The sequence below is a fragment of the Panthera onca genome, chromosome B4 (genome assembly GCF_046562875.1).
Source record: "Panthera onca isolate mPanOnc1 chromosome B4, mPanOnc1 haplotype 2, whole genome shotgun sequence".
In the NCBI taxonomy this organism is placed as follows: Eukaryota; Metazoa; Chordata; class Mammalia; order Carnivora; family Felidae; genus Panthera; species Panthera onca.
Genome location: NC_138345.1, coordinates 80103989 through 80126722, shown reverse-complemented (window position 1 = coordinate 80126722; position 22734 = coordinate 80103989). Strand labels below are relative to the sequence as shown.

The 22734-nt window shown below is 47.7% G+C and overlaps 1 protein-coding gene across 2 annotated transcripts; it reads right to left on the bottom strand.

The window, feature by feature from the left end:
* Positions 1-1964: 1964 nt before the first annotated feature.
* Positions 1965-22257, bottom strand: COPZ1 (coat protein complex I subunit zeta 1). Of its 2 annotated transcripts, XM_078449811.2 has the most exons (9): positions 22139-22256; positions 10865-10933; positions 9432-9513; positions 8725-8816; positions 7097-7152; positions 5685-5762; positions 5473-5524; positions 4254-4292; positions 3239-3410 (listed from the first exon to the last, which is right to left on the bottom strand). In XM_078449811.2, the coding sequence occupies exons 1-9, from the start codon at positions 22154-22156 to the stop codon at positions 3363-3365; spliced, it is 534 nt and encodes a 177-aa protein (XP_078305937.1). In that variant the 5' UTR covers positions 22157-22256; the 3' UTR covers positions 3239-3362. The 2 variants fall into 2 exon arrangements, with proteins under 2 accessions (XP_081652312.1, XP_078305937.1); XM_081796186.1 differs by lacking the exon at positions 5473-5524 and having other exon boundaries at positions 1965-3410; positions 22139-22257.
* Between the last annotated feature and the right edge of the window lie 477 nt (positions 22258-22734).

Here is a 22734-nt window from a genome sequence, read left to right as displayed (position 1 = left end):
TGCTGATGCACTCTCCCATGGGTGAGAGAGAGGCCAGTCACCTCTGCCCCACCCATTCATTCTCCAGTCCAGGAGCTGGGGCTTAAACATGCCAGCACCCTAGGGTGAGAGGAGGAGAAGGAGGAGGAGGAGGAGTCTGTACCAGGAAGCCATCTGCAGGACATGGGGGATAAAAGAGGGAGGCATGGGCACCAGGGGAAGGGAGAGAAGCTGGAGGGGGGCACTTGAGGAAGAGGGACTGTAGCACTAAATCACCCTGTGGGGGGGCTCCCTCTGCCTGAGCTCAGTGGGGTGGGTAGAGGATAGACATTTGGGGAGGGGGGGGAAGAAGAATGGGGAATCGCCACATCTGGCAGGCAGGTGTCTGGCACTGTTCAGGCTGCAGTCACTTTCCCAGCCAAAGGGGAGGAAGGGGGAGAGGGGAGGAGGGGCTTCCCAGGGTTCCCTGGGGAAGAAGGGAAAGCTTACAAAACAAGAGACCCAGCATCAGAGACCAATGGAGGGAAATGATCAGACCCCTGTCCCCGGTTTCTCTGCTTTAGTCAGTGCTGGAGAAGGGTTTGCTCATAGTCCTGGAAGAAAGCTGCTGGCCAAGGGACTGGGTAGGCCAGGGCAGGCCGGGGCACCAGAGTTCCATTCCTCGTGGGAAACAGAGGAGGCAGGAGAAGTTCAAACGAGGCCAGGCTGGGGAAACAGACTCAGAGCATTTCAAGTTTGAGATACAGCTCCATTCTCCACACCGTCACTGATCAGCAACCCCTCAAGGCTCGCACTGACCTGCCTTCCCCCCCACCCCCCAACCAGGGTCAATGCTGGGTGGTGGTAAGTAGAAAGGTTAGGATGGGAAGGCCGGACACTACTTCCTCCCCGTCTCAGACAGGCAACACCAAAGATCCCTAGCCCTCATCCAGCCCCCCTCCGCCCGCCGCCCCATACCCCAACTTTCAATCCAGGACTACAGAGGTGATAACCCAAGCGTTTTCTTCTTTTTCTACCTGCTGAGGGGGGATTCTGGGCACAGGTGCCCCACAGCTGACGAGCTTAACTGCCAGGTTCTCATACAGCAGGCAAGACTGGACAACTCGGTTTCATGTCTTGATGCTGGAGAGGCTCTTCCCACTCCCATCACCTTCCTTCCCTCCTCCTTTCCCGAGGTCCTAATGTGGTCTCTCTGGCTTACTCCTGGGATTGAAGGCCCATCTTACGAGCTGTAGAGGTGACTGAGGAGACCCTTCAAAACTGCAGTGCGGAGGAGGGCTCCCCACGCTCCCCCCCTCCTTAAAATCCTGCGGAGGAAGGGGGAAAGAAAACCAAAGCATTCTCCTGTCGCCGCGGCAACCATAAAACCCCCAGCTAAATCCATCTTGTGAGCTCACCGCCCCATTAAGATGCAGGGCCAGGCTCTGAGCCAGCCCAGCCACATTCATTTGTGCGAATAAAGGTGGAGGAGGGGGAGGGGAGCAGGCTCTGGAGGGACGGGGAAATGGCGAGAAGAGGTTATTTACACCACCGTCCTGACCTTCTGGAGCAGCGCTGGCTCCGATAAATAACCCGCTCAGCGCCATTTCAGAGCAGGAGTGGGAGGTGCAGGAAGGGAGCAGGGGCTGAGGAGGGCCCCCACGCAGGTGCGCGTCTCCGGGTTACTAATGGCTGAGGCGGGAGCCGGCAGCTGGCTTTGGGGGTGGGGGGGGGAGCGCTCGGTTCCCCAGGACTCCCACTGAGAAAATACCACCCCCACCCCACCCCTGGCGCCAATTTCCAGGCGAGGGGACGGAGGGATGCCAAGGAGGCAAACAGCCCCGTAAATTAGGGGTGGGGGTGGGGGGAGGTGGAATGCTGGGGAGTCTCTGAGGTAGGAGGGAAGAAATATTATAAGATGGGGAGTGATGGGGGGGGGGGGCTAGAGGAATAGAAGCAGCTGCCAAAAAGAGAGGAAGAGGAACAGAAACATCACACAAAGGCAGTTTGGAAAAAAATCTGTTTTATTCCTCTTTGCGCACAGCAGTAGATGAGGGTGGCTATCTCCTGACTCCATACATCTCTGACCCCAAAAACGTCCCCTCAGATATGCCCGGTTATTCACCCCACTTCAGTCTTGGAGAACTGGCAGTTAGTGGGTGGGGCAGAGTGAAGCCTCAGGAAGGTGTTTTTTGAGACATTTTTGTGGGAAGTTTTGGGTCAGGGGGAAAGGTTAGACCCAAGAGTGGGTGCTCCGTCCCCATCTTCCTGGGGGAATCCAAATCCCAAAGGTTTTCCGAAGAAGGGCACCTCTCTCAGCGACCCAGGGAGGGAGAGAGCGCAGACCTACTGCCTGGATGTAAGGCTGAGGCAGAGAGAAGAGGGGGTTAAGCAACAGAGACTGCAGACCCAGGGCAGAGGAGTGAAATGCATGTGGGGGGAGCGAAGGGGACAGAGCCCAGAGGCCCAAGTCACAAATCCCACCCCCTCCCCAGTTCTGAGCAAAACCTCTTCTTCCCAGGATGAAAATGGGAGTTTTAGTTCAGGGACCGGCTTTGCTCCAGGGCACAGCGAGGACAGGCCAGGCAAAGATCCCAGGGGTGGCGAAGGTGGACAGAGTCCAGGTAGTGGGACCAGGAGATGGACAGTCCTACAGTGAACACTCACAGACCCACAGCGGTTCTGAAGCTAGAAGCCAGGATCAGGGTTAAGAATGCAGCTGTGACTGAAATACAGACTTTTATAAGCCCTATCCCATAACATTTAAATCCCTACTTCTTCTACTCTGTCCCCTGCCCACGAGCTGTTCCCCATCTTTTCTCCCAAGGCTGGAGGACAGGGCAGTAAGAAGGAATGGGAGGAAACGCTGAGGCCAGTGAGTGAGTGGGCCTGTGGCTGAGACTGGAATATGCCACCCCCACTCATTCTATAGAAAAAACATTGTCTCCCTCCCTCCTCTTGCTAACATATGGGCTGTTGGGATGAAGGCCTGGTAAAGGCAAAGGGAGGAAAACACTCAGCACATTCTTTCTCCTGCTTTGATCTGAAGTGTAGCTGCAGCAAAGGGCACCGAAGTTGAGAAGAAAATATGGGGGGGGGGGGGGGGGCGTGTAGGAGAGCATGACAGCACAATTCGGTGTAGAAAGGAAGAGGGTGCTTTCCCTACTACCCTGCGTTTGAATCTGATGGGAGCTTTACTCCCAGGCTGTTAAAAGAAAAAAAGTGTGAAAGAATAGGAAGCATAAGTGGGGGTTTGGGGGAGCAACCACAGAGAGGATGGAGACTTAAGGATCCCTTGTGATCCCCGAGATGACCCTGAGAGCATCAGTTGGGGGACTGGATGAGAAGTCACAGCAGATATGTGGATTTTCTGAGGGGGTGAGGAGCCAGGAACAGTGAGGTCTTCACCGAAGGAGTGACCACTTGATCTGCTCTTTGGCTGACTGCAGCACCTGCAGGGACAAGAGCGGCAGTGAGGGGCTTGCCTGGGGGAGGGGGGCGGGGGCGGGGCAAGGACAGAGATTGGGGCTCTCCTTCCCCGCACTTGCCTTCCCTGTCCTTAGAAGAATGGCAAATAGAAAATCCCCAAGGGTAGAGGGATGGGAAGAAGCTCTCTAAGGCCCTAGAGGGTTGTCAGTTTGGGAAATTCCAAAAAAATTCAAATCCACTGGGGGGATGAAGAGAGAAGAGGTATACCTGGGAGGAAAGAAAAAAACTGGGGGTTACTGGACATATGTTAGAAAGGAGGGGTTACCACATCCAGATGGGCTTCTTAGTGAGAATTCCAAGTAGGTAGAAAACAGAATCCCTCCCTTGCCTCCCGCATCAGGTAGACAGTCTATCTGCAAAGTAGCAGGATGGATCTGCAAAACCTGCTTATTCTAGAATATGCATTTCCAGCTTAGCCCTCATTTGAATAATAAGAGAAGAGAGAGAGAGAAAGTGTGTGCGTGTGTGTGTGTGTGTGCGCGCGCGTGCACACGCACGCACACAGACCATCTGCTTAAGGCAAGCCTCTGCTGGGGAATAAATCACTGAATGAGGCATCAGGCAGGGAGGGTTTGAAGGGTACAGAGCAAGGCTGACAGCCACTGCTCACAGGGAAGTGGGATGGGAGTTGGGTGGGGTAGGGAGTGTTTGGCTGTAGGAGTCCCAGTTCTCTGGAATAAGAGGGAGCCAAGAAAGATGTGTCTTCGGTCTCTAGACTCATTCCAACTTGGGCTGGGGTGGAGTGTTATTCTAGTCTCTTTAGTGACCCAGTCCGTCTGGAGAGGAAGAAAAGGAGAAAGTCCTACCTGAGACACGGTCTGCTCCGTAAGCGGAACATCTTCACCCTATGGCACGGAGAAACAAGCATTTAGCATGGGAGAAAGATGGAGTGAGACCCGACTGAAGTTTGGTAGTGGAGAAGGAAAAGGCAGATGCCCGACTTCTCTGTCCCTTCTAGGTGGTACAGCCATAATTTTACTTGGCCAGAGGGACTGTGAGCAGAAAAGGGTCATTTCATCCATCCTCTGTTTTAAGGCAGGAGGACTTCTTAAAAGATTTATTCCATTCCAAGTAATCAGCAGGTTATCTGATCCTCAACTTGGGGGTGGGGGACCTGATTCCCTAGTCAGAGAAGACCTTCCCTGAATATCAATATCGCCAGGGAAAGGATGAGGGGGAGCCAGGGGTAATTTAATGGATCCCGCAAGGCCTGATGGGTAACGACAGCATGTTAATTTGAAGAAATAAACTGCTGCAACAGCAGCCTGAGAAGAGGAAGGCGGGAGTGGGTGGTGGGGGGGGACCCTCTCTCTTGCCACATAGAGACATATGTTAGAGGAGAAGATTAAACTATGCAAATGGAGCCCACGGCAGTTAAGGGAGAAGATTTCCCATTACCCGGCACTGTCAGCCTTCACTCTGTGGAGGTCAGAGCTGGGACATTCTATGAATGGGGAGATTTGCTTTGCTCAAACATCGAGGCACCCCACAGTTTGCTGGTGGGCTCTCTCTACACCCACCATTTTCTCCCCAACAGACCTGGAGGCTTCTACGGTTAACCCAAAGGCCCCTTTCTGGTATCCCTAGCACCAAAGAGGACTGAGGTTCTGCAAATAAATGCTTCCTGATAGACAGGTGCTGTCCTTAGTTATGTAAAGACTTTATGACAAGGAAGACACTCCTCTGCCTCACTTGATTGGGATCCATCCCCAAAGGAAGTATAAGCCAACCTCAACTTCCTTTATAGTTTCAGAATCATTAATATTAAGGTTTCTTTTACTCATCTTTGATTCAATTAAGTATGTACTAAATGTCCCCTCTGGGCAAAGACTGTATGAGACGCTAGGCAGCAGGTTAGGGACAAAAGTATGCCCCTTCTGCTTCCCTTCTTTGAGACAGTGAGAATTTGAAAGGGGAGGAGAAGGTTGTATGTATTCTACGAGCCCTGACCTTTAGATAAATTTAGCAGGTCTGGCCCTAGAGGGTGAGTAGACGGCGGATGTAGGGGAGCACACTCTTGCTTACCCTTAATGCTACCCGGTGTACCACTTGCTGGGGATCACTCTCTAGGATCACCCTAAGAAGACAAAGAAGAGACCATCGTTCACTCTGGCCTGAAGGACAGACTCATTGTGGGGATACTCTGGTCACTAAGGCCACTTGCCTTAGGACAGAGGCAACGATCCCACCCTCTCACCCCAGCTCCAAGGAGGTTCCAGGCAGGTCAGAAAACTCACCCTCCATCTACGATTTCATCCACAGCCAAGAAGAGACCCTCCATGTTCTCCAGCAGAGCTCGCTTTTCTACATTTTTCCTGAGTCCCCAAGAGAAGAGAAAAATCAGCCTAAGACACATAGGAACCTAGCACACCGTCTGAGTTGGGGATCCTAAACTAGACCAACAAAATGCCTCCACCAACCGCACAGACTAAAAAGTAAGTTAAGTAAGTAAATAAGAACTTTTTGGCTAATCCACTCTAAGCTTATTCCTATTCTTAGCTGCTAAGTAAGGATCAGGAATGTCAGGAAAGAGAGTCAAAAAAATAGTCAATTTCTGACTATCCAAGAGTTGATTATCCAGAGCTACTGTTTCTTCCCTACCTACCGTGATGCTGCTCATGACAGTGCTCATAAACACTACCATCAGTGGGTGGAAAAAAGCAAATAAACAGCTAAATCCAATCTGGGGGTGGCGGGAGGTGGAGAGGAGTTGAGTGCAAACTCTATTTGCACTCAAGCTCTAACAGACTTTCTAAGCCTCTCCCCATTCCCCTGCTCCCCCTGCGTCCCCCTCCCTCACCAGCTCTTCTCAGGCCTTGAAAAGAAGCCCAACCAGGGGGCTGGGAACAGTCAGGGCCCTCATCCACCAGCTTCAGATCCGGTGGTTGTACATGTGGCCAGTCACATCCGTCAGCTTGACTCTTTCACTAGATCACTGAAATGAAGTCTATTCATTCACCTGGCTAAGAAATAAATCATCCCCTTCCTGAGGAAATCTGAGCCATTCGCCCTGCTGATTTTGTGGGGCTGAGAGCGCCTGCTGTTCTGCTCCGGATGGCGGATGGCTCTCTGTACTGGGTTCACTTGGGAGCTGCCGGGGGAATGAAGTTCAGAGCCCTGGATGTTTTCAAGGAAAGTATCTTATATCTCTTCTGTTGCCCATCTACATGGGGAACAGAGGGCTGGCTGCTGGGGAGGTGGAGGGGAGGCGAGGGTAAATGGCATATTCTTCCTGTCCTATAGAAACGAAAAACTAAGGACTAAAGTTAAAAACTGGGAGTCTTGCCTCCATTCCCAGGGTACTGATGTTACATCTGGGACACTTCCCCACACTTGCCCTTTCCCTATCTTCTAATGAAGTCTAGAAAAGCACCTTAAAGGTACTCAGAACTCTGACAGAGCCACTGGGTAATATGAGAGTAGACAGACATTGCTCCCTCCCAATCCCCTTTCTTAGGAGAATTATCCCCCAGGTGGGACACACTTTCCATCCAGTCTTCCCCATCAGTGCAAATTACTCTGAAATAATAAGCCTAACTTCTCAAGGTAAATCAATTCCCTGGAGCCTCTGCTAATTCCCCCACAAATTCCTGGGCCTGATGAATAGTGACTTTCTCTCCCAAACAGATGTCAAGAATGGCCTGCTCACCTCAGCATCTGGCTCAATGAGTCAAAGAGGCAATTCAGAACAGCCATGAGCATCAGCTGTTGGGAGACAGGAGAAGCAGAAGGATAAGGTTCAAGGCCCTGAAAGCTGCTACCTGAAAACAAAACCTGCCAATCCATTAAGCATCAAAAGACATGGGCTTTCACAAAGGACCAAAAGCATAAGGTGGAAGTCAGAGCAAAAACAGGAAGAGGAACTGTGGTTTCTCGCAGAAATTAATTCTGCTACACGATCCCACAATTTGAGACCTCTCTCTGACCAGACTGTTCAAACTTTCCTATTGCAGTCCTCTACAGGTCTTTACCAACTGCGTATATGTTACCGGAGATCTTAGGTAAAGAAATCATTAACCAAACAGTAACTAAGGTCAGAGAGTTAGTGGAAAGAGTATGGACTTTGGAGTCAGACAGAGTTGGGCTTAAATCCCAGCTGAGCCATTTCTATATGTGTGACCCTGGGAAAGTTATTAGGTTGAACCATATGAAACTGCCATTTATACAGTTCAATGGTGGTCATATGCAAGCAATTTCATATTGTTCCTCATGTTTTGGTTTCCTCATCTATAAAACAAGAACACTAATACCCACAACTCACATAAGTGCTGTAAGGATTAGGTAACAATGTACCTTACAAAGCACTTAAAGTAGTAAAAGCTCAGAAAGAATTGGTTCTCTCAAACTTTTACTTTTGCTTCAAATTAGGTGGGGGCTTATTTTTACTTATCTACTCTCCTAGACGTCGCTACCTGAGGTAAGTAGCTTTTCCTGTGCATAGGAAGCAGGTTAGGACTATATTCACAGTTTTCTCAAGTGACCCATTCAGAATGTACGGCTTCAACATGACCCTGAATGTTGGCTAACTGACCCAAGCTCAGTCAGATGTGGAGCCTTCATAGTAGGAGCAAGCATCCCCTTGACCTTGACCACACCTCAGAAATCTACCTCTGAAAACACTATGCAGGGAAGACCCTTGATACCGTATATCAGTATGTATGAAAACATATCTGGTGTCTCCAACGTGAAGATAAAAGAGCAATTGGTGGGGGGGGGGGGTGCCTGGCTGGCTCAGTTGGAGGAGCAAGCGACTGTTGATCTTGGGGTCATGAGTTCAAGCCCCACGTTGGGTGTAGCGATTACTTAAATAAATAAAACTTAAAAAAAAAAAAAGAGCAAGTGGGGAAAAACCTGCATTCTAGGTTGATTAAAAAAAAAAAATTTTTTTTTAAATGTTTAGTTTTGAGAGAGAGACAGAGAGACAGAGTGCGTGTAGGGGAGAGGCAGAGAGAAAGAGGGAGACACAGAATCCCAAGCAGGCTCCAGGCTCTGAGCTGTCGGCACAGAGCCCGACGTGGCACTCGAACTCATAAACCACAGATCATGACTGAGCCGAAGGTGAACACTCAACCGACTGAGCCACCCAGGGGCCCCTAAGTCGATTTGTTTGCTAGGCCACATTTGTGAGGGCAGCAGGACTCTGATAATTTCATTAGCCCAGAAGGGACTTCATTAGCCAGAGGGACGTGGCCCTCCTAGGGTCCAGAACCAGTAACTGTCCTGCCTATGGTTTAGGAAGTGGAGTCAGCAATAGCAAAGAGCGATGGGGATTCTCACCTCATTTTCATAGGAGCTGCCAATCACATAGAAATAGAGATCGATACTGCTTTTGTATACCACTGTCAGGCCTTCCAAGAGGGCGATTTCACCTGGGGGTGGGGGGAAGGTGGAAACAGTGGGTGGCCTGAGATAAGGAAGTAGGTAGAAGGAGTTCCCATGAATTCCTGGCATCCAGCTATTTGGGCTCAAGGAAGGTAGGTTGTAATAAAGTCCAAAGACCAAAGTTGACCTGCTTTTTCTTTCCAGGTGGTAAAAGGGAAGTATAAACTTGGGGAAATCGAAACGTATCTTCTCCTCTAACCATCTCCCCCGCCAACTACCCTTATTTCCCTCCTTGTATATGAGACAGGATACTAGTCGATCCTTCGGAGGTGAAAATGCAGAGCGGTCACCTTTACAGACTTCCATTTACCTGCCCTAATGGATGCGGTACAATAAGCAGAGCTGCAGTTAAATTTGTCAAGTGAGGCTCATAAATCCAGGGACTAGACAGGTAGCTAACAGCCAACCTTCCAGCACGGTATTCCCGCGTGAGGTACACTCACCTCCCCATTACATTTCTGAAGAGTTTATTATATGAGGGGAGGAGGAAAAAAGAGAAAAAAGGAGGCAGTCGTTTTATCCTTTCTCTGCAGTCCTGCTGCCCCCCCCCCGCCCCCCACGATTCCCCCCACACCAGGAGCAGTGAAAGGAAAATGACCTACTGTCAGTCCGATGGGTCTTGTTGAAAATGTTCTTCTCAAAGGCCTTCTGCTCCTTGACACTGGGGTAGGTGTCGTCATAGTACTGGTCAGAGGGAAAGGAGATGGGTTGGGTCATTAGAGCTGGGAGCCCAGAATGATTAGTGATTGTGCTTTGCCCTGGATCTTGGATTTCTTTCCTTCAAGGCATGGGGTGAGGGAAAAACACTGACACGAAGAAGGAAGAACTATGGAGGCAGGGAATGGGCAGTGAGTAATTGAATACCAAAAAAAAAAAAAAAAAAATTTTAGGGTCCCTGCCGTAGGCAAGCCCACCTCACACTTCTAAGACTGTAAGGGCAGAGGCCTACAAGCCCTACGATGAAGCTCTACCCCTGTCTGCACTCTAGGAGAGCAATCCTGAGACTGATCTCATGGAGTGCTTCCTAGGAGCTTCCCTACATCGGGGGAGCAGTGCTAAAGAATGCAAAAGACACTAGAAGCACAGAACACTTCTTCCAGACCCTCATGCACAGTATGAAACTGAGGAATGGGGGAAAGGCTGCAAAAAACCTCCTTCCTCTAAAGAAAGGCAAAGCCTATCCAACCTCTCTCGTATCTTAGCTCTTTTCTGAAAACTGAAAACAGGAGACCATCTAGCACGTTGCTGAGCCCACTCCCAAGCTCTTCCTGGCACGGGGGCGGAGATACTAGGCTGCTAAATCGCTCTGCTCTTTAGGGGCTAATCCGTCGCAGTCAGCTGAAGACCTATGACAGGTCTGGCATTTAGTAACTGGATAACTGTTTCAAAAGGTGTCCTGCATAGTTACATCCAATTACAGGGAGGAACAGCTGGTGAATTCTAAACTAATCTCTACCTGCTGATTGATTTATGCTGTGCTCGCCCGGAGTTAATACACCAGGGACAGAAAAAATTTCCACAGGAGGGGGGAGACTATGGAGGAAGAGGAGAGGGGTGTCCTTTCTCCTCTCTTTCAATAGATCCAAAGTTAGAAACATCACACTGGGGAAATCAAGAGGTAACAAGCTTGGTGGTGACTGCAGACCTAGGGCTGGAACCCTGGAACTGCGAGAGAATTTCCTGGGAAAACGCAGGCAGGGTGACAACACAAAAGGAAGGGGGACAAGAGTGATGGGCATGGGCAGCCTGCTTCTCCTATCCAGACACTGTACTGTTCAGAAGCCAAGGTTCCCAAGGTTTTCCCTGCTCTAATGCTGACAACAAAGGAGGTCAAAATCTGTGGAAGGCAAGTGTGCAAGCAGGGGAAGTAAGAGACAGAAGCAGTTTGGGTTTTCATCTGGAGTGGTCACAGGAAAATGGAAGAATTCTCAAAATTATAGTATCAAGGAATAGGCGTTAGTGGGGGCAGTCCCAGGTCCAAATCTCAGAATCAGCCTTTGTCTTGCTCCTCAGTGAATTTCAAAGGGAATCTCACCTTGGCAAAAAGTCGATCTCCATCATTGTCCAGAATCAGGATGGCTTTGACAGTATACAGGGAGGGTTCCTGAAGAGATAGGAACATACCTTCAGTCCTGAAGGTTCCTGCTACCAGTGGCAAACCAGCTACCTTCCCCTAGTCCCACTGGGGCTGCAAGGGGATACAGAGGTGCCTCTGCATGTCCCCTATCCCAGCCTGGTTAGATGTAGACAATTCCCGCCGAGAACGATCAAGTGGTGAATGAACTGAATTGAGGGAGGGGGCATTTCGACAAAGAACTCCAAAATAGCATCAGAGGAACAGTGTCTCTGAGCCGGACTCACAGAGGATTTAATCAAGGTAGGTCATGGAATGTTATTTCCAAACATTATGCTACAGTTATTTTCCAAACTACCCTCCCTCCCTGCTCTCCCACGTACAGGTAGGTATGGAATGTGACCAGATTAATTAATAGGCACTGCACGAGGCTATCTGAAAATAGGATTGAATGCCCTAGTGTACTTGGAAGTTTCTGCAGTCCCAATGCAGTAGCAATGCAGAGGCATAAAGCAAGCCTTCCCTGAACCACCCACACACTGAGCAGAGGGAAACGAACACGCATGCGTGTGCACACTCGTGCACACAGACACACCAGTTCTGAACGCAGCCCAGCGAGACATCCATCTTCCAAGACTTCCCCTATGATCCCAGTTCCTCTACGATACTCCCAACACTACCGCTTAACTTGCCAAGACAAAAACCATTCTGAATTTTGGGGGAGTTATGAAGCAGTAAGAAGAGGGTCTAAGAAGCCGGGAGCCTGGAGTTAATGAGCAGGAGGGGAGTGTTCTTTCACTATCAACAATCAAATCTTGAGGATAATGGCTCTCGTAAAGGAACCACGGCCTCAGCCTTAATGGTTACATCCAACTGCAAAGCATATCACATTGCAAAAGCTCCTCTACTCCTGCAACTTCTAACGAACCAGCTAACCAGGAGAGGAAAAGGAAGGAAAGGGAGGCAGTGTTATGTGTGTAGAAGGTGTCTGCAGGCTCATATTCCTTGAATTTCCTTTTTTTTTTTTTAATGTATTTTTTAAGTAGGCTCCACGCCCAACGTGGGGCTCGAATTCACGACCCCAAGATCAAGAGTCGTGTGCTCCACCAACTGAGCCAGCCAGGCGCACCTCACATTCCTTGAATTTTTTTTAATGTTTATTTATTTTTGAGAGAGAAGAGAGCGAGTGAGCAGGGGAGGGGCAGAGAGAGAGGGAGACCAGAGACAGAGAATCCCAAGCAGACTCCACGTGTCAGCACAGAGCCCAGTGTAGGGCTCGAACTCATGGACCGCCAGATCATGACCTGAGCCGAAACAAGAGTTGGACGCTTAACCCACTGAGCCACCCAGGAGCCCCACATTCCTTGAATTTCTAATCAACATTACTTACCCTTGCTCTCCCTCCCCTGTGCTGTGAGACAGGGCTGTTGCCTCCCTTTCCTGGCCTTGCTTAGGAAACCCGCGGTTCTCACAGGGGCCAAATGTAACCTCTAAGCATGTGGCATGTGTTTAATAAAGACCCAAGAGTGAGCATGAAAGAATTATTGCCAAGGATCCAGAAACTCCAACCTCTACAAAGGTAAACTGTCCCATGAGGCGCCAGGAGGTTTCTGGTTCCACGCAAAGAGCCAACCCTGCCTCGGGGAATTAAGAATGAGAGTAAAGGGAACCCAGTGTTTGGACAACAGGGTGATGAAGAATGTAAGCTTTCCTCACCTGAATTCTTGACAATAGCAATTTCTGTCTTTTGTTCACTGATTTATTCCAAGTGTCCAGAACAACATGTGACACACTAAACTCTCAGTATTTACTGGATAATTGTGACAAGAAATGAAGTTTGAGAACAAGGCAAAAATCTCTTGAAGTAGTAAGTGTCCAGGGGAACTCTTTTTTTTTTTTTTTAACGTTTATTCATTTTTTTTTTTTTTAAACGTTTATTTATTTTTGAGACAGAGAGAGACAGAGCATGAACGGGGGAGGGTCAGAGAGAGAGGGAGACACAGAATCTGAAACAGGCTCCAGGCTCTGAGCAGTCAGCACAGAGCCCGACGCGGGGCTCGAACTCACATACCGTGAGATCGTGACCTGAGCCGAAGTCGGACGCTTAACCGACTGAGCCACCCAGGTGCCCCTAAACGTTTATTCATTTTTGAGAGACAGAGCATGAGCGGGGGAGGGGCAGAGAGAGAGGGAGACACAGAATCCAAAGCAGGCTCCAGGCCCTGAGCTGTCAGCACAGAGCCCGACGCGGGGCTCGAACCCACGAACCATGAGATCATGACCTGAGCTGAAGTCAGGTGCTCAACTGACTGAGCCACCCAGGCACCCCTCTAGGGGAACTCCTATAATTAGACTTCCATGTATCGGTATACATTCTGGTGTGGCCATTTGGGGTGATACTACTACCAACATATCTCTGCTCTGATCAACACTCCATAGAGATGCCCACTCCATACACATTACTCCCTGGAATAAATAGTCTGTCTCAAACTAAGGAACTCTGTGTCTAGCAGAGGCAAGTCTTCTAGAGTCTCATCTAAAAGGTCACAAATAGAGAAGCTTTCCTCACTCCTAACCCCCACAGAAAGATCTCCCCATAACGCGGGCTTAATTCCATAGCAACTTGAGGGTCCAACCTCAAATGACCAAAAGGGAGACACCAGTGGGAATGAAGGAAAGGACCAGAGGAAAAGAAGCCCACAGGGAAGGAAATTTGGAAGAGAGCATTTTTCCTACTTTCCCCTGGAAATCTTTGGCTCTGTTCTTCTCTCCACATTCACAGAAACCTTGGAGAGCTTCCTAATGGTTTAAACTGGGCATTAGTCTGGCATAGATAACTGGTTCCTGCAGCCATAGAGTCTGGCATCCCTAGAAAGAATGGGATGGATCCCAAAGAAAAGAAAAACCCTTATAGCCACCAGCCAACTAGGAGAGAGACAATGCCCTTTGTGGCCACTGGGGTATGAGTGCCTGAAACTGCTGGCAAAGACAGAAAGAGATTCCTGGGCCTTTCTCGCTGGCTTCCTAGAAGATGTTATCAAGGAAACCCCCCAAATAGGAACTGGATGTTACTGGGAAGGATAAAAGGCAGGCAAAGGAAGGCAGGGAGAAGACCAGATCTGACTCTGAGAGAGGTAAGAAGGCACTGGAGGAAAGGCTGGTCATTTCAAACGAGGGAATAACCATACTCAATAAAGCCAAGAATTGAGGCATGAGCGGATGCTGCTTCAACTCTGCTACAGCTGGAGCCAGCAGCATCTCCTTTACGTCTGTCTCCTGCCACCTCCTGACTACAGCCGGTGCCACTTCAGCCTGGGGCCTTTATCTCTCGGGAGCGGGGGAGGCCAAGAGTTCCTCTCATACCATAAAACTAGCCAGTTTAAAGGCCCCAGAAACCATGACTGGTAATGTAATTTCATTTTGAGTTTTTGCAAAGGGCAAGTTTATAAATAACTCCCAGCTATTGAGAAATGGGCCTCCTGGACAATGGACTAGGTTTGACCTTGTAACACATTAAATGCTGATTACTGAAAAAGACCCTACAAGCTTAGGCCATGTTCAAAGGATTTAAAAGGTCTATTCTTCCCTCCCACTCCCAAATGTGTAGCTGCTAGAAAGCTTTCGAGACAAAGTTCTGTGATGCACTGACTTTCAGAGAGCCACAGCCTGAGTGTATAACAGAACTTCACCTCAAATGCTAATAGTGCCTGGAAATGACATGTAGGCAGATTGTTTGCGGGAGGTTGGGTGGCTCAGAGAGATTTTCATGTACATTTTTATTGTCAAGGAAATTAGACGGGACTCCTCAGGAGCGCTGAAACAACACCAAACAAGCAACCAGCCTGCTGCAAAGGAGTCTCCGATCTCAATCAGAGGATTTCTGTGGTCTGGTGAAAAACACCTCCCAGTACCCCGGCGACTAGCACACGGGGGACTACAGGGGAAGTCATTCCTAGTGCTGCCCCCTGGGGGCCTTCAAATGACCTGCAGCTTCCTCAGCAGTGTAATCAGCAAAAATATTAAAAAGGCAGCTCTGAATAGAAGTTCTCTGTGTGTCTTGTGAGTCAAACTAGGAGAGATAGGCTCTGAAAAAGCACTGAATTAAGTCAGTTCACAGCGTACAGAGTCAGAAGGCACTCTGCGGTAAGATCATGAAATGTCACCAGAAGAGGAAAGGGGGGGGGGGGTGGAGAGAGGGGAATCTTTGCAGCAGGCACACAGGATATCTGGGGGCTAAGACCAATTATTTTTATTTAATTCACGGGGACGGGGGGGGGGGGGGTATGTGACCAAGAAGGCTTTGTGGAGCTAGAGGATGCTATCCACACAGCTGAAGGGGCGCAAGTAAGAACCTGGTTGAAATTCCTAGAAAGTTCTTCATTTCCCACTTAGAAAGAAATCTTTATGGCCATGCCAAAAAGTAGTACCCTGGCTTGGCAACAGGTCTTGATCAACAAGAAACAAGACGCTCTTCCCTCGACCCTTTTTTTTTTTTTTAACGTAGGCTCCATGCCCACCGTAGAGCCCAACGCAGGGCTTGAACTCACGACCCTGAGATCAGGACCTGAGATCAAGAGTCAGATGCTCAACCAACTGAGCCACCCTGGTGCCCCAACTCTATTTATAGAGCAAAACCAAGACGGTAAAAACTGGAAGGAAAAATCCCTAGATACTACTCCCAGCTGCTCTACGTAGCTAAGCAGGTATTTTGCTCCCTGACTCTGTGCCAACTCCTTTAACATGAAAAGCTCCTCTGGGGTTGAGGGCTCCAATTTGCCAGCCACAAGCCTAGGGACTTCAAACAAAAAGAAGAATTAGCTCCAGGCTTGGGAAGCATAGTTTTCACACACTACCCAAGGGTTTGCTTAGATTCAAGCACAACTCAGGAAAGACCAGGAGCCACAGGTACCACAGAACATTACCCAGTTGCCATGAGACCAAATACTGGTTATAAAGAAGAAAGTGAACACAACCCTTAGGAAGGAAGAAGTGATGTCAGGAAGAGACACCTAGAAAGAATCTTCCTGTCTGACAGAGACAGGAAATGTGAAAGCACGGTCACTAAGAACTCAACCACTATAGGAGAAAATGTCTCCGAACTCCTAAAATCCTTTATTGTAATCTGGGTCGGCCATTAACTCAAGTTCTACCTTTCTGGGGGACTCTGCTTCTTCATCAGAGAAATGAGAGGCCTGACCTAGATCAGTTAAGGTTAATACCTTAAGTTACAGCAGACCTTTTTGATAAGCTGATGAAATTTATGGACCCCGTTACCAGAAAACTACACATTCACAAATTCTTATGATTTCAAGGAGCCCAGTTAGAATTAAATATGATACTTTGTGAGGATAATAAGATGGTGTGGAGAGAGGAGGGGGAAAGGGGGAAATGAATGATACTTTTGAAAATCACCCCCTCTCCTCTGCCTCGAACCAAATAATGACTTCAATAAATATGTGTGTGGCCTTCATAAATTAATAAATGTGACTGAGAAAACTAACACAGCCAGCAGGGGGAGCAAAGGTCGGCACCATACCCCTCCAGCTTTCAGTGACTGAACTTGGTGGCTGTGAGACAGGCAAGGACAAAGATAACTGAGCCTAAGCTCTTCAGAAATGCAAAATCTCAGGTCCTCTCTTAAAACTGAGAAAGCCAGGGCACCTGGCTGGCTCAGTCGGTAGAGTATGCAACTCTTGGGCTCAGGGTTGTGAGTCTGAGCCTAGAACTTATTATTATTTTTTCATTTCAGAAAACCTCATCTGGAGAAGTTTTCCCCAGAGGGTGCACAGTCCATTCTCTAACTATTATGAAAAATTACAGAAACGCAGGACAAAGCAAAGCAGCACTGGAAAGAGAGACAAGTCAAACAAGCAGAAATCAGAGCACTTGGCACCTGAGGCCTGAGAGCGACATTAGAACTTCCCGCCTTCCCAGTTGGGTAATCCAAGAGCTCTCATTTAAATATCATCAGTAAAGGGAAAAATCCGATGGAACTAGATCTATTTCTGCAGAGTTCTTGTTTATAACATTTCGGGCTATCTACCCTGCCCCTAATCTGCTAGTCTAAAAGAATGGGTCGACAGCCTCTGTGTTTGTCTTTCAGTCTACCAACCCAAAATTCAAAATCATGTCCTAAGGCCTAATTGCCATCCTCTGCCCCAGTTTCAGTCTCCCTCTAAAAAGTATACAAATAATAGAAAAGGAGTTGAAGAAAATTGGTAGGGCTATCCAAACCATCTGGCTGTAGGTGGATACACCTGCCTTGACAGTGGGAAAACTAAACGCCCAGATAAGGAGACACGCATTTCACTTGCAACATGTGACTTAGGTTACACAGCAGGAAAGTCTTCTGAAGAGATGGGTGTGGTCAAACGCCAGAAGAGGAAAGCTAGGAAATCGAAGGATAAAGAGAACTCCTCTAATAATCTGATCTGGGAGAAAACCTATTCTGCACAGCATCAGGGAAGACGGAACGTGAGAGGGCCCTTGCCAGTACAGGCATCTTATGACGCGCATGGACTCAACCCCCCAATCCATCTTCGTCAGCTGCTGGAGGGCACTCTGCCTTCCATCTTTCTAATTACTCTAGTGTAAGTGGATAGGTGGACACGGATTCAGTATTCCTGTTCGATCCTTTATTTGCTTCTTGATTTCCCCTTTCCATGACTAGTGGTCAATATCCTAACTCTAACCAAGTCGTGTCAGCGGAGTAAAGAACAGTAGCAGATATCTAGATAAAAAAAAAAAAAAACACCCTAAATCTGCCACTAGGCTCCCTCAAATATCTGGATAATTGCATTCATCCTCTGCTTCACAGGGAAGACCTGGCTTCTCAAAGGTCTTTCTTCACATGGAGACCCCCTCCTCCTCTTTTGACCATGTGACAGCTCCCCTAGACCTTTGATATAATTTATACCTTGCCGGGGACCAACTCTTTCCCACCACTGTGAAGGAGAGGGAAAAAATATATATAAATACGTCGGAAATCTATAACGAGGTCTTCTTGGAGGGCAAGACACGGAGAGAGTTAGAAGCAGCGTCAATTGCTCTTTGGGGGTTTTAGTTCAAGCCGAGGTCTGCTTCCAGCAATCAACCATTAAAACAAGCCGGCCAGAGTAACAGCACAGTTTATTCTGATCATTTAATTTGAAGTGTCAATAAATTAAACTTCAATCAATTAAACTAGGTGTGCAATAACCCAGATGGACACCCCGACACCAACATAATCACAATAAAAATTTTTATGGCTGCCAGGGACCTCACCGGGGGCAGTGCTGGCACAGCTCGCGCCCTAGCTGAGAAATATATCTCCACGGCGCAGGATCGAGGAGATTGCTTCTCCTAACGAAATGGAGGGGCCAGGCACCGGCAAGGACGCAGCTGGGAGAGGGGCACAAGGGACTGCCAGGAACGAGATGGGAGTGCTTTGGGGGCTTAATGTAATTGATACCTTTGCCCAGAGCAGGGGGAGGGGGCATTCAGGCCAAGTACCTCTACTGTTAGTGCCAAAGGAATTTAACAAAAGCCCCATTAAGATGATTCAGGAAGCGAAGGCCACAGAGCAGTATCAACCTTTAAGTCATTGATGTATTCTGCATAGTTTCCTCCTCCACAAAGATGCACGCTCTTGTGCACTCTGGATGCCCTGATGTTTGAAGGAGTCTTAGAATTTGGGATGTGGTCATTGTTTTAGGATAAAAAATGGTATAAAGGGAGAGAAAGAATGGAATTAAGTCTAGTCTGAAAAGCACTGGAAAAACACTCAGAAAGTGAATCCAGAGAGGTTTAGGAAAAATGAAACCTATGAGGAAAGATTGAAGGATCTAGACTGCTAGAGTAATTCAGCTTTGAGAGGAAAAAGAAAAAAAAAATAAGGTAAAGGGGGAAGGGAGTAAGTCATTATCTTTAAGATTTCATAGGTTATTAATGGAGAATGGTGACCTGTAGAGATCCCTCTCCATTCACAGCTAAGAAAGGGAGCATCAGCAGAAAACAGCAGGAGAGAGGAAGTTAAGTACAAAGATGCAGGCTGGGAGCACTATTAAGCACTGGGAAGGAAGTTGATGAAAGGGTCTCTTTCCTTAGGAGACGACAACAGGACCTGAGAAAGATTAGACAAATCTGCTTAAAACCTAGAGCTAGATTACTTAATTCGAAAAAGAAACGTGACCCACTGTAAAGTACCTAAATGAAGGGAACCTACTGGTATTTAGAAGTTCCCATAATCAGATTAAGTTTCGGCAGATGTTTCTTCTTGACCCCCTCTAGATTACCCTTCCCTTCTTCTCAATACCCTATGGCTGTGTGCCTTGTAGAGGTGAGGACAGAGGAATGTACATTCATCAGTTTTCCCTAGAGGTCCAGTCAAAACAAAAATGTGAACAAAGGAAGCCTACAAGAACTTTAGAAAGTGTCTGTCTCTTTAAGGAGTGGTCTGTTAAATATTATCTGGGTACAGTAAACTCTAGTTCAGTAGACAGCTAAGGTAAGATCCAGGGATTCCTCATACTTTTCACAACGATGGTGATTTAAGTACTCAGGAGGTGCTGCTGAGTAAACAGAGGAAGGCATGAGGTTAAAAAGGACCAGTGCAGAAGGGTGATTCTGAATCCGATGGAGCTAAATTCCATGATCCAGTTTGTGAGGGTAGAGAGAAATAAACATTTAGGAAGTATCACCTGATTCTCAACTAGGGTTCCTCATCTGAAGCACTGAATACTGAAAACTATTTAAATGACTACTTTTTTTTTTTTAACTTCTCCCAAGGATGGTACAAACTAGTGCCATTGTGGATACAGAGAAGTTGATTCATTACATTAATGAATGCCTTAGGCTTACTTCTCTCCTAGAACTCTGGCTGAGAAAGGCTGTAATGATGAGAAAGATACATAAATTCTTAATTGGGGGCCCAAAATATAATGAAATTGTAAAGAGCTGACACAGAGGAAGGAAAATATTAGTTTAATATCATAAGAACTTTGGAGACCAGCACACGAATTGATACCTGTTAGTACTTTGTCCCCAATAAATGCTTTATATAATTGATGCTTAAAAGTACAGTTCTGCATACTGGAGAGGTATACTCCAGTACGTGCTTCCCTGAGCAAGCCCTCTTCTCTATAATTTGGTTTCCCCTAAACCCATCACATAGATTTCTCATGACAAAGAATCAATATGGTTTTATATTTATTATTTTTTTTATTTACTTTTGAGAGAGAGAGAGAGAGAGAGAGAGAGAGCGCACGCGCATGAGCAGGGCAGGGGCAGAGAGAGAGGGAGACACAGAATCTGAAGCAGTCTCCAGGCTGGCTCCAAGCGGTCAGCACAGAGCCCGACGTAGGGCTCAAACTCACAAACCGTGAGATCATGACCTGAGCCAAAGTCGGACGTTTAACCGACTGCACCACCCAGGCACCCCAGAATCAATATGGTTTTAAAAGCAAAGTTCAGGGGTACCTCACCAAGGTAGCAGGAATCTGGCATCTTGGGTACAGATCAAAATGGATACAAGGAAGAAGCAGACTGAAATAGACTTCAACAAGGAAGCAGACTGAAAACTGAGGTAAGAGAAAATGTGTGAGATTTTCATATATACCTCCCGCAACTCACCACTACACACATATCCCTTATTAAGACGGCTCCCCAAGCATCATGTCCCTCACTCCTATACCTCTAAGCAGGCTCCCTTGTAAACAGATGTAGGGAGCATTTAAAAAATTCCTAAAAATTTCCAAAGAAACCAATTCCCTGGAATTTATCCTAGTCTGTTAACTGGTTAAGAATACTGGCTAACTGCCTGGTACAGAAAATAACTTATTAAAAACTACTCGGGAGGTGCGTGGCTGGCTCAGGTAGTGGAGTCTGCGGCTCTTGATCTCCAGGTCATGAGTTAGAACCCAACACTGGGCGCAGAGATTAATTAAAAAATAAAAAATTTTTTAAAAATTTTTATTTATTTTCGACACAGAGAGAGACAGAGCATGAGCGGGAGAGGGGCAGAGAGAGAGGGAGACACAGAATCTGAAGCAGGCTCCAGGCTCTGAGCTGTCAGCACAGAGCCCGACGCGGGGCTTGAACTCACAGAGTGCGAGATCATAACCTGAGCCGAAGTCAGATGCTCAACCAACTGAGCCACCCAGGCGCCTCAAAAAATAAAAAAATTTTAAACCTCAGCTTTTAAGCTCGCTACCTAGACTTGATGAATTCATATGATGAGAAGGAATTATCCCTATCTTTGCCATTTTGAAAGAAATCAAACCTGTTACTGTCTTCTACCTGATGAAAATCTGGATATGTACATGTATTAGAGCAGAAAAAGATGCAAGAAAACGTCTTTGGAAAGAGCCTGGAGTTAATCAAGGAAGGAGGTTGGCCGCTGAGTTCCTACGCACACATACATATTAACATCCCCAGACTGTAAAACAGAGCACTTTAGAGAGAAATCCGCCAGTCTGGTTCCAAAGAAAGGGTAACAGTATTTTGTTTTAACAGGCAAAACGGATTATACGGGTAAAGAAGCTAAAACACTTTTTTAGCCACCAAAATTCTCATATAACCAGAGGGACAGTTAGCATCCCAGATCTTACAATAAGAATTCTTAACGCCTTAGAAGGGGAGAAAAAAGGAGAAGAGAATAAGGAGTCTGGAAAAAATATTCTTTAATCCATGCTAACTTATCAGGTACTCCAGAACTTTGATGGAATACATTTACCATGACAAAACTACATAACAGGGATTAACAGAAGACCTAAGTAAAAAGAAAACCGTTTTTTTGAAGATATGTAACAGAACTGTCAACGGAAAATGAAACTATGACAACCACCAGGAGGACCCTGTGATGACAAACAACTGCAGTCTAGTCCTACAATTTGGGGCCAGTTTGGAGGTCTGGAGAAAGTCAAATCAGAGTATCATCCATAATGCTCAGAATCAGGAGAAACCTAAAGGACCCCAATTCAGTATGCTGATGATCCTATGCGTTCTAAGGACTCCATGTGCTCCCTTCAACTTTCCACGGATTCTGCCCTCTCCCCGGAAGAGCTTTCTACTCTAAACCGAGGCTTTACCTCCTACAGTTCCTACACCAGGCCACACGCTTATTCCAGGGGCTGGCAGAACCTTCGGTCCCCGAGGATTACCCGGGATTCCCCTTTCTACCCCCTCCCAGTCAGGATGAACCCCAACTCCCAGCCCCTCTGGACACCGCAGCACCTCGGCGGCCCCTCCGGCTCCTACCAAAATCAGCGCCTCCATCTTGCCCCGCAGCTGGTGCCGACGTGGAGCCGCAAAAGCAACACCGCCGCTGATTGGCCCTACATCCTCATTAGACCCCGCCCAGGATGAGGATTATTGGACTATATCGTAACAGCTATTGCTTTATTGGCCAATCAGTGTACTAGCTTGCTCAGCGGAAGCAAGGTGTCCAGCCAGAAGGCGCAGGCATTTGATTGTCAGATTAAACACTCAATACAACGCCAAAACCTCAAGGTTGAATGGGGCGGGAGGGTCAGGGGGCGGGGTTGTTTCCAAGGGGAACAGAGGAAGCGATTATTAATTTTCAATTGGTGGAGAAGAGACCACGTGATATCCGTAGGCCTGATTTAGCAGCTTTAATCCGCACTCCCTTTAGGGGGCGCTGTGTCTCCTTAGCCCTTAACACAGGACAGCTCGTGACGGAATCGCACCGGAATCCCCAGTCCAAGAGCCACATATTAGGTAGGCCCTTGATATCCAAGGTTGCTTTAGCAAACACTGCTAGCTCTTCCCTCAGACTCGCTGAGTGCAGCATCCTCACCGGAAGTCTGCACAACCACAGAGTAAAAGCCAAGAGA